This window comes from Helianthus annuus, chromosome 16, assembly GCF_002127325.2.
Source record: "Helianthus annuus cultivar XRQ/B chromosome 16, HanXRQr2.0-SUNRISE, whole genome shotgun sequence".
In the NCBI taxonomy this organism is placed as follows: domain Eukaryota; kingdom Viridiplantae; phylum Streptophyta; class Magnoliopsida; order Asterales; family Asteraceae; genus Helianthus; species Helianthus annuus.
The window spans coordinates 206,136,056-206,153,074 of NC_035448.2; the positions used below are offsets into that span (position 1 = coordinate 206,136,056).

Here is a 17,019-nt window from a genome sequence, read left to right on the forward strand (position 1 = left end):
ATTTAATAAGATATAACTTTTTATTGATTGGTATATAAAATTACATGTGCCCAATCCATACAATACATGAAGTTCTTAAAAATGTAACTTTTTTCATTATTAATATATAAAATAAAATTTACTCAACCCGTACAATATACAAAGTTCTTAAAGATATAATTGTTTATTATTTAATATATAAAATTACTTTTATTCAACCCATGTAATAAATGAGATTTTTAAAGATATATATTTTTGTTATTTGGTATGTAAAATTACATTTATTCAACCTGTGTAATAAACGAGGTTTTAAGAATATATTTTTTTATTATTTGATATATAAAATTACATTTATTCAACCCGTGTATTACACGGGGTTCTAACCTAGTAATACATAAAGGAGTCGCGAGGAGTTCTCACATTGGGTTGCTGCGTTTTTGATCCGATTGATGCCAACAATTGGTATCAGAGCGTGTAACGATCAAGCGGGAGCAAGAAGAATCGAGGCAAATCAACCGGGTGAAGTCGAAAACCTTCGTGGATTGACAAGGAGAAAGAAGTCGAAAACCTTCGTGGATCGATAGGGAGAAGAAGACTCGAAACCTAAGTGGATCGAACAGGGAAGTCGAAATGATACATGCCTATCTTCTCATCCACGTTTTCATGCATTAGTTTACCCATGTTCTTCATGTCTTTTAATTTAGTGCATCCATGTTTAGTTAATAGTGCATGCTTGACTCCTATATTTTGGTTAAAGTGGTTTTCCTATTGCATATTTAAGATTGTGTATGTTAATTTGAAAGTTAATGAGAAAATTACAAAAGAAACTTTAGTTTATGTCTCTCTTCTTCTCTTGTGTCCTTGGGAGTTTGTAGGTTTTCTCCGAAACCTATCACGAAACCTACGTGGATCGATAGAGTAGAGAGACGAAAACTTGAAAACTGACTGAATCCAGCAAAGTGGTCTAAATCTGAGTGAATCGACATAGTTGTGAAGATCGGTTGCAATGTTAGTGAAGCAATCAAAGAAGAGGCAAGTATATTTATTTAGTAGGCTGTTGAAGACGATAGAACGACAGCCGATTCAGATTTGTAAGTCGGTGACAAATTTAAATTCAAAGTGTACGTCGGTTTATTTTTTTTTATTTTTTATTTTTTTTGTGCTACAATATTTAAAGTTGAGCCGTTGCTTTTGACTTTGAAGAATTAAAGGTGGCCATAAAGTTTATTGGATAAAGGAGTTGTTGGTTGTTGGTGTTTAGAACTTCACTCACGTGAAGGATTGGAAATAAAATAAAGCAAATAGCCAATTAGGAGTGGTAGAGTGATTAGGGAAAAATATGGTGTTTTTTGTGACTTAGGTTTAACTCCCACTTTTACTATTATTTTATGTGGCATTCAGGTGAAGCGCGAATACGGGTGGCGCCGGTTTGTTTTGGATGAGAGACGAGGTTTTACCGATTATTCCACTGTCGTGCGTTTGGGCGGGTAGAGGTCGGGTTTCCACGCATCTGGGAGTGCCAAGGGACAGACCACGGTTGAGTAGTTGACCTTGGCCATAGCGCCCGGTGTTACGGTGGTTGACACGTCGTGCCTTGCCGTTCAAAAAAAAAAAAAAATCGAAGAAAGCAAATAGTTTTTTTTCCTATTTTTTCTTTTTTTTTTTTTGCAAAACCCAACGCAACAATAAAAAAGGGCAAAAGGTGTTTTATTTATTATTATTGTTCTAATTTGTGAAAGTGTAAAATACAGTATCGCGTAACGTACGAGCGTACGCTATGAAATTACACACGTTGTAAAACTTAAAACCCTAATCACGTATGTTGAAAAACCATAATCACGCATGTTATACTTATGTAATGAAGACTGTTATGGTTTTCAACATGCTTGATTATGTCTTTTCAACATGCGTGATTATGAGTTTTCAACATGCGTGATTAGGGTTTTGAGTTTTACAACGTGCGTAATTTCATAGCGTACACTCGTACGTTAAGGAATATTGTATGTTAACCAGCCCCTTTATTTTTGGATAAGAGCACAACCGAGGAATAAGCGACGTGTTTTCTGTGAGGATTTCGAAAGCTGGTCGAAGTAATAAAAAATAGGTAAAAGACAGCAGGAGAACAGCCATTTAGTACTGAGATTGTTCAGGTACGAGACAACAACAATACCTCGTTTTAAGTTCCACGATTGACGTCAAAGAATTACAACACTTGGACTATTTTGATGGAGTCGGTATTAGACACTCAAGGACTTTGAAAGGTGATTGATCAGGTAACAGGTGATGCCATGGACGAAAAGAAAAACAAAGTTGCTAGAGCGGTTATTTTTCAAGCGCTACCGGAATACATACTTTTACAAGTTACTAAAAACCGAAGTGCGAAAGATATTTGGGAGGCTTTACGAGTAAGATTTCTTGGTGCTGATAGGGTTCAAAAGGCTCGATTTGCTACGTTAATGAGAGAATTCGAGCAGCTTCGAATGAAAGAGACAGATTCTATAAAAAACTTTGCTGGAAAGATAAGCGGATTTGTTATAAGATATAGCGGTCTTGGGTTAAGTCTTGATGATGAAGCGATAGTTCGAAAGTTATTAGATTCTGTACCAAAGAAGTATCTTCAAATTGTTGCTTCTATTGAGCAGTATTCGGATATCGAGAGCATGCCATTTGAAGAAGCAATAGGCAGGTTGAAGGCCTATGAGGAACGAATCAAAGAGCGAGACGAGACGGGTGATAATGATCAAAGTAAGGTGTTATTATCTAAACCTGATGGTCATAGTTCTAATACCGGTGGACAAGACTCTAAAACCGATGGTCAAGAGAAGGAGGAAGAGCGCGGTTGTAAGTGTTGTGGACGAGGGTGGTCTAGCCAAAGTGATCGTGGGAGAGGTCGTGGCCGTGGTCGAGGAGGATGATACCAACGAGATAAAAGGTATATCGTATGTTATAATTGTCAAGAAAAATGTCATTATTAAAGTGAATGTCCAAAGGAGTCAAAGGAAGAAGTAGAAACTTAGCCGAAGATAATTGTCAAGAAAAATGTCATTATTAAAGTGAATGTCCAAAGGAGTCAAAGGAAGAAGTAGAAACTTAGCCGAAGAGCATGACCCGTCACTATTTTGAAGAATAAAATGTCCATATCAAGATTAAGGGGGTGAATGAAGGATTAATCTTGATATGAGAATGAGTAATTAAATAGTTAGAGATAATTATTAGTTAAAGTGATATGTTTATCTAGTTATTTTATTAGTTGGTTAATAAGTATTAGAGTTGGTATTTGTTTAGTATAGCTTGTTTAGCAAGTATTTAGTTTAGTATAAATAAATGAGTTAGGTTATGTAATTATTTGGATGTTTTGCTTAGTTTTTTAATAATACATAAAGGACTCACGAGGAGTTCTCACAAAATCATTGTGTTGCTGCGTTTTTGATCAGACTGATTCCAACATTCTATTCCATTCGGTGCAATGATCACTACCTTAGTTTGTTCTAGGATTCGTAAATTGGAATCGTTTGGTATTCTTGTTTGTTGAATGACCATTGTTAGTGTAGGTGAAGAGAAGGATGAGTTGACCATGATGAATAAGAGTATATGTAGTTTGTGAACCAAGAACAATCTGATAGAAACAGAGCTACAAAGAAAAAGGTTGATGCATGTATTGCTAATGGTTCACTTCTCATTTTCATTTTCATCATCATGAAACTCTCCACCACATATCTGAGTTTACCATCTCATCTTCATTATCAATCGATCTCGCCATCTCTATCTCCCTTTGCGATTCCCGACTAGGGTTATTCACAATAATTATTTGGAAAAGACTTGAAATCGATGAACTCCATCATCAAGGCTTCTCTCTCGAATCCCATATATCACCTTTAATTTTATTCTTCGATTATGAGCCAGCTCCTCGAGCCGCAAGCCAGCTCGAGAATTAAAGGAGTTGTGCTCGAACTCAAGTTTTCAATATGGTAAACAATACGAGCCAATCTAAGCTGGCTCATATAGTTTCAAGCTAGACTCAAGCTGGGCTCGTGATGATGCATAGATTTACATCTTTAAATAAATTTTCCCATCATCAACTTTTTATAGTAAATATTAGTGACCACTTTCATTGATTCTAGCATATATGTACCTACATATAAATAGATAGATGTCGATGCACATTATTTTGGAATTTTGAATTAGACATAAAATATAAACTTGTTTTAAAAATAAACGCCATCTTTCATCGTTTGAGCAAAGGACAAAAACGTCATTATAGATATAAATGGTATCTTCCATAATTCAAAACATGCATGTCAAAAGCTGTCAAATTACGCATATACACTATATAATTCTTATTTTATAGTAGAAGGAAACAATACACATCATTACTTTCTTTTCACATAACTCTTAATAACTGTTCATATTTTTTTTAAGTAAACTTCCGTTTTGCTCTCTGTGGTTTGGTTACTTTAACGGTTTTGTCCCAAACTTTTAAAAATAGCCATTTTCCTCCCTGATCTCTGAAGCCTTTCATGATTTCACTCCCCGTCTCTAACTCCATCCAATTCAACTGTTAAATATTGGTCACATGCCCCTTACATGAGGGGCATTTTAGTCTTTTCCACTCAAACTTATTAATTTCCTTTTTTTAATTTTCACACACTTTCTTTCTCTCTCTACACCATTCCTCTTTCAAACTACCAGGTAAGTTCATCAGAATCAAACCCTTCAAAAATCAATTTCAAACCACCTTCAAAATCAAACCCTTCTCGGTTATCATAAACCCATCACTCATTTTCATAAATCATTCAAAATTTCATCTCATTTCACCCCCAAATTTGACCCAAACAAGTACACAACATGACGGAAACGGAGCAAAACGAAGGTTGCGGCGGCGTTTGCTCTGGCGGCTTGTGTTGATGATCGATATGAAGAAAATCAACTCTCGTCTGGCGACATTTGCTCCGATGCCAAAACTCTCCTTGTCAAACAGGAAACCCTAGTTTTGCTATGATTGTGTTTAGAAGGATGAAAAGGCTCAGAATTTGGCCTAAGTTGATTACCTGCAACACTTCGATTAATTCACTTTCGCCCTAAGTTGATTACCTGCAACACTTTGAAACCCTAGCCACCGTCGTCTACATCACCGCCGGCCACATCCCATACCACCAGTCGTCACTGTCTCTCTCTCTCTCTCTCTCTCTCTCTTTCTCTCTCTTCATCTGCATCACCGTCGGCCACATCCAACAACCACAAACGCCGGCCACCCATCATCTTCATCTGCAACGTTCATTAAAACCCCCAATTCAGTTCATTCAAATCTAAAAGCAATATCAAAAAGATCATCAGAGTTCATATTGAAACCCTAGCCGCTGCCTCCTTTTAGATCTAATCGATGAAACCCGGTAGTAGTGGTGGGGTGTCAGATGGTGGTGGTGGTGGCGGTGTCTGGTGGTGGTGGCGGTGTCCGATGGTGGTGTCTAATGGTGGTTATGATGGCTGTTATTACAAAAGGTAGAGAGAGAGGAAGAGAGGTGATGAACTGAGAGAAATGGTTTTTCTTATTTATATCATAGTATATATATACTGGATTTTTAGAGTTAGTAATGAATAAAATTATATACTTAAATCTAAAGTTACCGAAATACCCTTACTTTTAACTGAATTTTTAACCGAGTTATAGTCATGGAGCAAATTGGCAATAAAATGAAAACATCAGGGAGGGAAATGGCTATTTTTAAAGGTTTGGGGCAAAACCGTTAAAGTGACCAAACTACAGGGAGCAAAACGGAAGCTTACTCTAGCTTTATTAGGGAGTTGGCAGGGCGGCGGACCTCGGGGGCTGTTGATCTCTTGAAACTCTTGCCCTGCCTTAAGGATCCCCAATGTGAACCCTTTCTTCTAAGGTCATGCATGGGGTTGCTAAGTTACTTTTTGGGCTGCGAACCCGTCAACCGCATCTGATGGTGGAGGCGGCATCTCGGTTTGATGATGGCCTCCGAGAGGCTATAGAAGACATAGTTGTGGGCGACGACCCCTTCTTTGGTGACCTCCAATTGCATCTGGCATCTCTGCCAATGCGTCTAGGTGGTTTGCACCTCCTCTCAGCTCGAGATGTTGGGTCTTATGTCACACCCCTTTCTAAGGCGGAAGCACGAGGTGTGATCTGAAAGGTTCTCATTGCATACGATAAGTAAACATACTACATGATTGTAAAACAACTCCATATTGCCATTGATAGTTTAATATCCATAACAAAAGTAAAGTTTAAAGTTACAACCCATCATAAGATAATTGTTTGAAAAGTCTACAACATCATTTCAAAAACAAATATCAAGGTTTTGTTCATTATATCTCCGCAGAAGGCAGGATATAACAAACAAATCCTACAAAAGTGGCTACACATAATAACTTCTAACATAAACGACCATCTTCAGCAAGGAGACCGCGCATACATCCACTTAGTTCCCTGAAATACATGTAAGTTTTGGAAAATCGTCAACATAAGTTGGTGTGAATTCATGCAATTTTTTATAGAATGTTTGTATATACTTGTATGAAAACATGGTATGTAATTTGTAAAGTGTATTCGTACTGTGTTCTGTAAATGTAAGGAATACGAGATCGCTAATGTTTCGCGAGGACATTAACATATGTCACGACATAGGAAGCATCCAAACCTAGGCATTTTTGTTGAGACCGACTAAGACACAAAAGCACTCATTGGTAGAAGTAGGCCAAGAGTGAGGTTGCCTGAAACCCATTAGATCTAACCTTTTCGTTCCCCAGTCTAAATGTATACATTGATTAATGGTGCTTATGTCACCCTATTCGTCACATGATCTATGTGTCATTCCTTAGTTTTGTGTTCTACATACCATTGCACATGTATTTTCCCCACGTTTAGAAAACAAGTAAAAGTTTAAAAGTGGGGACATGAACTCACTGTTTGCGTATCCTGCGTCGTAAAATTCACCGGGTTTGTCTTGTAGGCGTCGTAACCTATATTTATTCTATGCACGTTAATCACTAGACTTGTAACTCACTACGTACAAGTCACCATCTTAAGTTATGTATTTGTTTTGAGTATGTTCATTATTTGTGAGGGTCGTGCCCTTGTTTGTCGGGTCTCGCCCGTTCGTCGCGTTCTTGTAATTTGGATTTGTGTTGTTCACATGTAAATAAATATTTTACTTCCAAAAATATATATTTGTATATGTGATATGTGAAAAGCAATAAGTGTTAAAATAAACTATATTTTTAACTTATACAAAATATGTTACTTATATTATTTTCAAAATATAATTATAAGTAATTGTTAAATAATATTTTCAATATTATTTTTATACAAGTGTACTTAGGAAAGTATACTTGTATGATTATGTAAATACTTGTGTATTTTACATTATTTGCCAAAAATCAATATTTTGATTTAAAATACTTTCCGGAATTATATTTCTTAAAAATAACATATTTTAAGATTAGTTTGAAATATATATATTTTGTTGTGCTTGTTAAAGATATATCTTTATTTTTGTCATTTTCCGATTTTGTATGATTTCCATTACTTGGTAGTAATTATATATATATTTGTCCAAATATATATTTATGTCCAAAGATGTCCAAATATTTGTCCAAGTCCAAAATTGTTAAGGAATATATTTATAAAAATATATTTTCTTGTATTTGTCCATATACCCTTTCATGGGTTATTTTGTATGAATATTCTTAGGTATTTCTTTTGTATTTTTATGTGTATTTTGATGGTGATACTCCTTGGGAGTATTTTGTGTATTTTCATGTTCCTAATACACTACTACATATAATACACATAATATACACTTAGCACAAATTTTGGTGATAACTAAATATATATATTTTCCCTAAAAATATACATACTTAATATTGATTTTAACTTGAAGAAATCCTTATTTCTTAGCTTGTAATTTTGTACAAAAATTAGGAAACCTTAGTAAATATTTTTAGGTGAATTTTTGGGGAATAAGTTTCACCAAAACTTATATTTTTATAAGTGTCAAAATTTTATAAAACTTTTGACATAGTTTCCCCTAAAAATGGAGGTTTCTCATGTTTTCAAAACATGTGTTTATTTTCTTTTCATCATCAAAATCAATTTTCCAATCAACATAACAAGTTACATACACTGATTTCATCATGTAAAACCTTATGATGAACTTGATTTTTGTTAAAAATGTGTAGTCTTTTAGATCTACAATTTACATACATGAATCTTCCAAAAACAAGTGTTCTTGTTAAATTTCAACAAACTTTTTGTGAAGCTTAGTTTCATAAATGGTTCATCCATAAACTTTATCACTTCAATTTCATAAGAAACATACTTTAAAACCATTTTTCTTGTTCACATAAAGACTTTTCAAGTTCATCTTCAAGTTTAACCATGGATCTTTCAAGATCCATGCTTAAACTTGTTAGGTCTAAGCTTCTAACAAGCTTTAACATGATGGATCTAAGCATAAACACAAGATTCAACATTCAAAACTTCATCACATACATCATACAACTTGATTTCACTTAGATTATGTTAGATCTTCATGTTACCATATTTTAAAGTTTAGTTTCTTTGATGGTGTGACTTGTACATACTAATAACATGAAGTAATAAAGTGTTTAGAAGGCTTACTACTAGCTCCAGTGGCTAGGGAAGTGGCACAAAAAAGATGAAGATGAAGATAGAAGAAAATGAGAGGTTAAAAGCTCCACAAGAAGGTCCTTCAACTTCTACCACTTGTAGCTCCCTTAGCTCACCTTCCTTCACCTTTGTATAACCTTGGATTGCTTGTAAGATGATTGAAAATGAGGATGTGTGTGTGGGTGTTGTTGGTCGTAAGGTGTAGAGAAGGAAATGAGAAAGATGAGTTTTGAAAGATGATGAAAATGATCTTGTTTATCTTCTTAAAGGTTCTTTATAATGTTCTTCTAAGAAATGTTTATCCAATAGGTTAAGTGTTCCATATCTAGAACACACACATGATTATTATAATGTAAAGTGGGTGTGGGGTCCATTTGGGCCGGTTAGAGATGGGGGGGGGGTAAAGTGTAAAATTTGGAAGTTGAGGGACTAGAAGGTAAGTTAGAAGGTTTATGTTTAAGTTAAGTGTGTTTATGTGTTTTTATGATTTTTATGGTGTTTTATCACCATAACTAGCTTTATATCATAAAAACAATGCTGCTAGTCTATTTTTTATGTTTTGGGTAGTGTCCGGTTATTCGTTCGGTTATCGGTTCGTTAAAGTGCTAAATTGCACAGTTTTACAAGGTATGAAGTACCTTTTGTGACAGTTTTCATTCCCAACACTTTACAAATTATTCTGGACACTAAAACTTAAATTCTGTATGTTATTTTATGGTTTAAATGCTGTTTTTGCTGTTTTCTACAAAAATATGCATTTATAGTGCGTTTCGGCTACTTTTTAGTGTCTGGTTTAGCTTCCGGAAAGTGTTTTTGTTAACCCTTGTTCCTACACTTGGGTTTTAATGTATTTTTGATGCTGGACCAATTCCTAGGCCCTAAATCTATTGTCTGATTGTATTCTACAGTCATGCTAACGCAGCTTGTCTTACCGGTGAGTTTACTAGTTGTTCTGACGCAACGCTTAACGTAATGCACAATGCGATAATTGAAGTAAGCACATAATGTTGACGTTTAAGCACATAATTGCAGGCAATAAATAATTATTAAAATAGTACAGAAATTACCGGTTTTGTGCTAATTGTCACGGTCTCCCCCCGTTAAAAGAATTTCGTCCCGAAATTCAAGTTGTCATCTCTAGCAGGAGCTTCCTCGAATAGGTGGGGGTACTTAGCTTTGAACTGATCCTCGCATTCCCAAGTATACTCGGGCCCGTGTTTAGAGTTCCAACGTACTTTAACCAGTTTAATGCGACTTCTCCTTGTTTTCTGGACCTTCTAGTCCATCACCTCAACAGGCTCTTCTGTAAATCGGAGTTTGTCGTCGATATGTATCTCATCCGTAGGGATGATAACGGTTTCCTGGGTTGGAATCTTTTTGAGGTTTGACACATGGAACGTATCATGTACACCATTTAATTCCTCCGGTAACTCCAGTTTGTACGCTACGGCACCAATCTTTTCTAGAATCTTGAACGATCCAATGTATCATGGATTCAACTTTCCACGTTTCCCGAACCTTGCTACACCTTTCCAAGGTGAGACCTTCAATAAAACTTTGTCTCCCACCTCAAAGGCTAAAGGTTTTCGTCTTCGATCGACGTAGTTCTTTTGTCGATCACGAGCCGCCTTGATACAGTCTCGGATCTGAATGATTTTATCAGTCGTTTCTTGAATAAGTTCCGGACCAATCAGCTGTCTATCTCCGGCTTCTGCCCAACACAACGGTGAGCGACACTGCGGCCTTATAGAGCTTCGAACGGTGTGGTTTTTATGCTCGTATGATAGCTGTTATTATAGGAGAAGTTGACCAAAGGTAGTTGAGTATCCCAGCTGCCGCCTAGATCCATTACACATGCGCGAAGCATGTCTTCAAGAGTTTGTATGGTCCGTTCGCTTTGGCCGTCTGTTTGCGGATGGAAGGCCGTGCTTAGATCTAATTGAGATCCAAAGGCCTCTTAGAAGGATTGACAGATCCTTGATACAAAACGTCCATCTCTGTCTGAAATTATCAAAATAGGCACTCCATGACGTGCCACAATTTCCTTAAGATACAGCTCAGCAAGCTTTCCAATGCTATCTTTCTCTCTAATTGGTAGGAAGTGTGCAGACTTAGTTAATCGATCAACTATTAACCATATCATATCATGCCCTATAGGGGTCATGGGCAACTTCGTTTTGAAATCCATCGATATTTGCTCCCACTTCCACACGGGGATTTCAGGTTGTTGCAGTAGACCTGATGGTTTCTGGTACTCAGCCTTAACCTTAGCGCAGGTTAGGCATTTTCCAACGTATGCAGCAACGTCGTTCTTAAGATTCGACCACCAATAGTATTCCTTCAAGTGTTGATACATTTTGTCCGATCCTGGGTAGATCGAGTACCTTGACTTATGAGCTTCATCAAAAAAATCTCTCGAACACCGCCAAAGAGTGGAACCCAAATGCGTCCCATAAAGTATGAGGTTCCCTCTTCATTTGGTACTAACTGTTTCTCCATACCTCGGAGAAGTTCTGCTTTAAGATTTTCCCCCTTGAGTGCTTCTTGTCTTGCATCATGAATATGTGAAGTGAGATTCGTTCGAATAGGCATTTCCAAAGCTCGAACCCTTAAGGTTTTGATCCTTTCTTTTCTACTCAAGGCGTCTGCTATCACGTTCGCGTTTCCAGGGTGGTACTTAATCTCACAGTCTTAATCGTTCAGCAACTCAACCCATTGTCGCTGGAGCATATTTAATTCCTTCTGATTAAATATGTGCTGCAAGTTCTTGTGGTCTGTGAAGATAGTACAACGAGTACCATACAGATAGTGCCGCCAAATCTTCAAAGCAAATACCACCGTGCCTAGCTCCAGGTCTTGGGTGGTATAATTCTTCTCATGAACCTTTAATTGTCGTGATGCATAAGCGATGGCCTTTTGGCGTTGCATGAGCACGCAACCCAAACCTTGATGCGAAGTGTCGTAGTATACCACAAAGTCTTCAGTACCTTCAGGTAGCGATAGTATCGGTGCATCGCACAGCTTGTCTTTGAGTAGTGAGAAGGCTTCTTCCTGCTTGTCTCCCCATTCAAACTTCTTGTCTTTCTGTGTAAGGGATATGAGCGGTTGAGCAATTTTAGAAAAATTCTCAATAAATCGTCGGTAATAGCCCGCTAATCCCAGAAACTGTCGTACTTCAGTCGGGCTTTTGGGGGCTTCCCAATTCTTGATTGCTTTGATCTTTAACAGATCTACATGGATACCATTCTTGTTCACAACATGACCAAGGAACTGTACCTCGCGAATCCAAAAATGGTACTTTGAGAACTTCGCGTAAAATTTCTCTTTCTTCCGTAGTTCCAGAATGGTTCTTAGATGTTGCCCGTGCTCTTCCTTTGTTCGCGAATAGATCAGGATATCGTCGATAGATACAATCACAAATTTATCGAGATATGGCTTGCATACGCGATTCATCAGATCCATAAACACTGCCGGTGCATTCGTCAATCCAAACGACATAACTAGAAAGTTGTAGTGCCTATAACGAGTTATGAACGCTGTCTTTGGTATGCTCACCTCCTGAATCCTGAATTGATGATATCCAGATCGAAGGTCAATCTTGGAGTAATAGCTCGATCCTTGCAACTGATAGAATAAGTCGTCAATCCTCGGTAACAGATACCGATTCTTAATAGTGAGCTTATTCAACTCTCTATAATCAATGCACATCCGCAAGGTTCCATCCTTCTTTTTCACGAACAATACTGGAGCTCCCCAAGGCGAAGCTCGGCCTTATAAATTCCTTATCCAACAACTCTTGGAGTTGAGTAGATAATTCTTGTATTTCGGATGGCGCAAGTCGATATGGTGCCTTGGCTGCAGGAGCCGGCGCCTGGAACCATGTCAATATGGAACTCGACTTATCTTTGCGGAGGTAATCCTGGTAAGTCTTCGGGGAAGATTTCATGGAAATCTTTTACCACAGGAATGTCTTTAAGCTTTGGTTCCTCAACCTTCTTATCTACCACGTGCGCCAGGAAGGCGACACATCCTTTTCGCAAGCATTTCTGTGCCTTCATACATTTGATGATCCGCAGGGGTGTGTCTCTTTTCTCTCCATGCACTATGAGTGTCTCATCATTCGTAAGAGGGGTGTGGATGATTTTCTCGTGACAAACAACTTTGACTCTATTCTTGGATAGCTGTAGGATCGAGATTCGACTTATACGAGTCTATCAGAAGAGTTCTAATCCAAACTAAAGGTGGAATTCAGTGATTAGGACTTGATTACAGCTTAATTCACACAAAATTCACTTTAACTGTCTTGATTATTGATTTGAAAACGTTACAGATCAAACGACACTTCAGCAACACTTCGGCTCTGGAATCAGCAACTGTTACAAATGAATGACAAGCTCAGGTATATATAGGTGTTGCCATTTCGCATGGAATGGACATGATCCATTTCGTGCGAAATGGTCAATGCCCATTTCGTACGAACTGGCTTCTGCCATTTCGTGCGAACTGGTCCAACACCTCTAAAACACCATATACTAGCCTACCGAGCTCCATTCTACCCAATCTAGATACAAGATTCAATACAAGACAAAGTCGACAGACATATGCACCAACAGACTCCCCCTTGGATGTTGACGAAGTCTTCGGTGTCGAGTCTTCAGTTTGACAAGTCTTCAGTCTTGATCAGTCTGCTCGTGCTCTCTCCAAAGTATCTAACATTGTAAGCATCCTTCAATCTTTTCTCTTCTTCTATCAGCAGCTAACCTCCTCCTTGGATGTTGATCTAATAATCTTCAATCTCCTCTTTCTCTCACTCATCAGCAACATCCACTAGCTCAGACAGCAGGATTCAAAACTGGCTCTACTATCTTCAGACTCCCCTTTACTAGCAGACTCCGCCTTAAGTTGTTCCAGGATCGCAATCTAACATAGCTTTCATTTTAAGATCGTATCCTGGCTCAAACTCTACTCAGGCTTTATGCAGAAAGTCTTCAGAAATTGAAACCTGGCTGCTTCTGCCTGCACAAACTCTACCTCATAATAAATTTCACAAATTTAACAATTTGACAAATTTATAAATTACTTGTAGATATTGTTGAAACTGATTTAACATTTAAAATCTCTAATGACCACTTGTAAGAATACCATTTTTCTTATTATTAAACAAACTCTCCCATCCCAATGATGTTCATCATGTTTAGCACTTTGGAATTTTGAAAATCAGCTTTTCAAACATCAGTTATCGAAAATCTTTTTGAATTTTTCAAAAATTTATGCTAAAACACAATCTTTTTGGATTTTTGTTTTTAATGAAAAGCAATAAAAAAATATTTACAGACAATATTTTTGTGAGTTTGTGTAAGAGGATCATATCAGTTTTTGAGACAAATCACCAACACCGTTAAGCTTTAAACATTTTAAGTTCTAAACGATTCACTTAGATTGTCAGTATACCGATCCACTTAAATTTTCACACAAAGTTCAACTTTTGAGATATGAATTTAGTGTTTTAATAGACTTAAACTTATGCGCGTGTCCCACCTCAGAATATACTCCCGTATCCAGACTTCTATATTCAGTCTTACAGGTGAATGTACACTAATGATATCTGTAAACGGGTAAATCCGAGACCATGAGAGCTCAGGCTAGAACTTCCGTTCAATCAGAGAGATGATGGCTCGTCTTGAGGTGTGTCCCGTTTGGGGATCTTTTCTTCAAAAGCATATGATTAGCATTTTTCAATGTTTCATCATTTTTTATGCCGAGGGTGGGCTTTATGATTGAAGTAATGCAAAGCATTATACGAGGACTAGGCTATTGCTCCCGCAAAATCAGAAGTCCTGGTATAATACCCCAGATATCATCACGCACAAAGACCTAGTATGTCAGAAATAGAAAGTCTTTCAAACAAGATTTCAGGGGTTACCTATATATCCGAGAGATGTTCCCCACGAGATAAGTAAGCATTTGATATTTATGTTTATATCTCGAAAACAATCTATTGAATGAGTAAAAACCTACTGACATATCATCAGTGAGACCGTTTATCACATTTGACTTTTCATTTCTTTAGCGTGCTGTAGTTGTCCACTGATGTACTATCATTTCCTTTTTTTCACAACAAAACTCTTTTTCATTTTCTCATGTTTTTGTTGTTTTAGATTTTATCATGTTTTTCGATTTTTCAAATTTTTGAAATTTCTAAAATTTTTACTCCCCCTAAAATAAAAAATATGTTTCAATTTTTGATTTCAAGGAAAATTTGAAAATAAACTTCACAAATAAAACTGACAAACTGATTCGAATTGCTTCAATTCTCCATCCACTTGGCGTAAACAATCATAACTCCCCCTGACAACAAACTATTTTCCCATTATGATTTCAAAACACTTAAGTTTGTTTTAATCAAAATGGTTTTTCCGGAAAATAAGTTTTGTTGAAATCACTTGTAAGATCTGGGATAAACTCATCACATTATTTTTCAACCACTTTTATGAAAGTTAAAACAAGTTCAACTTAATGACCTTGATTAACCACTTGTAAGTGAAAAACCCCTTTTTTCCAACCACTTGTAGGTTCACTTATCAACCATCCCATTTGTAAATTTAAATATGACAATTTTTGAAACCTTTTGAGAAAGATGCCGATTCATGCTGCACGATTACCAACTTGGGAGCTCCGGCAAGTCAGGATTTTTATTTAAAAAGATCCACCCAAGCCTGACGGTTCTTGGGTTTGCCAATTTTTTGTTTTAAATTTCCGTTTGACAATAATGGAAAGTTTGCATCATCCATTGTCGACACGGAATCATCATTTTTTTACCTCAATTTGTGGCTCCTCTGACTTTGACGAGTCAGATTCATCGCCCGAACGTGGCTCTTCTGACTTTGACGAGTCAGATTCATTGCCAATAGATGGCTCTTTTGTTTTCAAGAAAACAAATTCATCGCCATCCTTTATTGGAATCCAATCCTTACAAGATTTAGGTTTTCCAAGTTTATCAACCTGTGACATGAACGACCTTTCACAGTTTCTTTTATATTCAAAAACTTTGATAAAGATTTTATCTGAAAAATTAACTTTCTTTGATTTTTTAACCATTTGATTAGTCAATTTTTCTTTCTTTATCCTCTCTTTTGTCCTCAGATTTGTATCTGATGAATTCGTTTTACTTGATTGATCATTTTTTGTTGAGTAAAGCGATTCATCAGAACTTTTATCTGAATCAACAGTTGTACCCTAGGACAAAATCTTTTCAAGGTACTCCCTTGCTTTCTTTCTTTTCTTTCTCAGTCTATCTTTCTGCCTTTGTGATAATTTCACTTTCTGTTCTTTGGGCTTTTCCTCAATTTTGACTGTTTTCTTTACCATTCTATGAGATTCAGCCCTCGATCTTCCCTTTGATTTCATTGGGCAATCTCTGGCAATATGACCTCTGATTTGACAGTCATAGCATCTTCTTGTTTCAAAACTCTTACTCTGGCAGTTAACAACAATATGTCCTTGAAAACCACATTTGTAACACACTATGTTATCGTACCATTCTCCACTTTCAAACCAAGCACTCAAATCATAACACTGATTTGATTTGTAGTACTCATCATTTTTCTGTTTTCTATCATTGTAATGATTTGACTTTGAAGAATCTTCATCCCATCTTCTCCTGTAAGCTTGATTTGTCTTTTGAGCACCGTGGTCAAACATGCACCACTTATTACCAATCTTTTGTGAGTTTTGATTTTCAACTTTTTGTGGTTTTTTATAATGATTGGATGATTGAACTGATGATCTTTTATTGTTGTTTTGAAAATTTTCCAAATTTTTAACATTTTGTTTTTGTTCTACATTCTTCTTAAAAGGTTTTTGCTTTGAACATTCACCTCTTTCTGTAGATTATAAAACAGTTTCTTTAAATTTTTCTTTTAATTTCAAAAATATTTTCTTTTTATCATCTTCATCATCAGATTTATCATCACAATCTTCAATTATGACTTGTCATAATTTGTGACATTGTCACTTATTGGAATTTCATTTATCGGTTTTGGACATAAATGATCTAGTAATACTGACGAGGTCACAACACCTTTCAATTTCTTTTCTAACTCATCAATTTTATTTTTAGCACTCTCAACTTCATTTTCAAGTTGAGTGATTTTCTCAAGATGAGAATTTATTGCCTTTTCATTTTCAATTTTATTTTTATCTAAAACAGATTTTTCATTTTCTAAAACTTTTATTTGACTTTGAAATTCTGTTTCTTTTTCTTTTAAAACTTTGTTTTCTAATTTTATCCAAAACACATCTTCATTTCTAAAATTTTTATTTTATTTTGAAGTTCTTTTTCATTTTCTTTTAAATTTTTGTTTTTCAATGTCAAACTCTCCACA

General features: G+C 36.3%; 1 protein-coding gene across 1 annotated transcript; it reads left to right on the forward strand.

Annotated features, from left to right (window-relative positions):
• Positions 1-2,267: 2,267 nt before the first annotated feature.
• On the forward strand, positions 2,268-2,894 carry LOC110920431. The gene has a single exon (XM_022164644.1). The coding sequence runs from the start codon at positions 2,268-2,270 to the stop codon at positions 2,892-2,894; it is 627 nt and encodes a 208-aa protein (XP_022020336.1).
• The last annotated feature ends 14,125 nt before the right edge of the window (positions 2,895-17,019 follow it).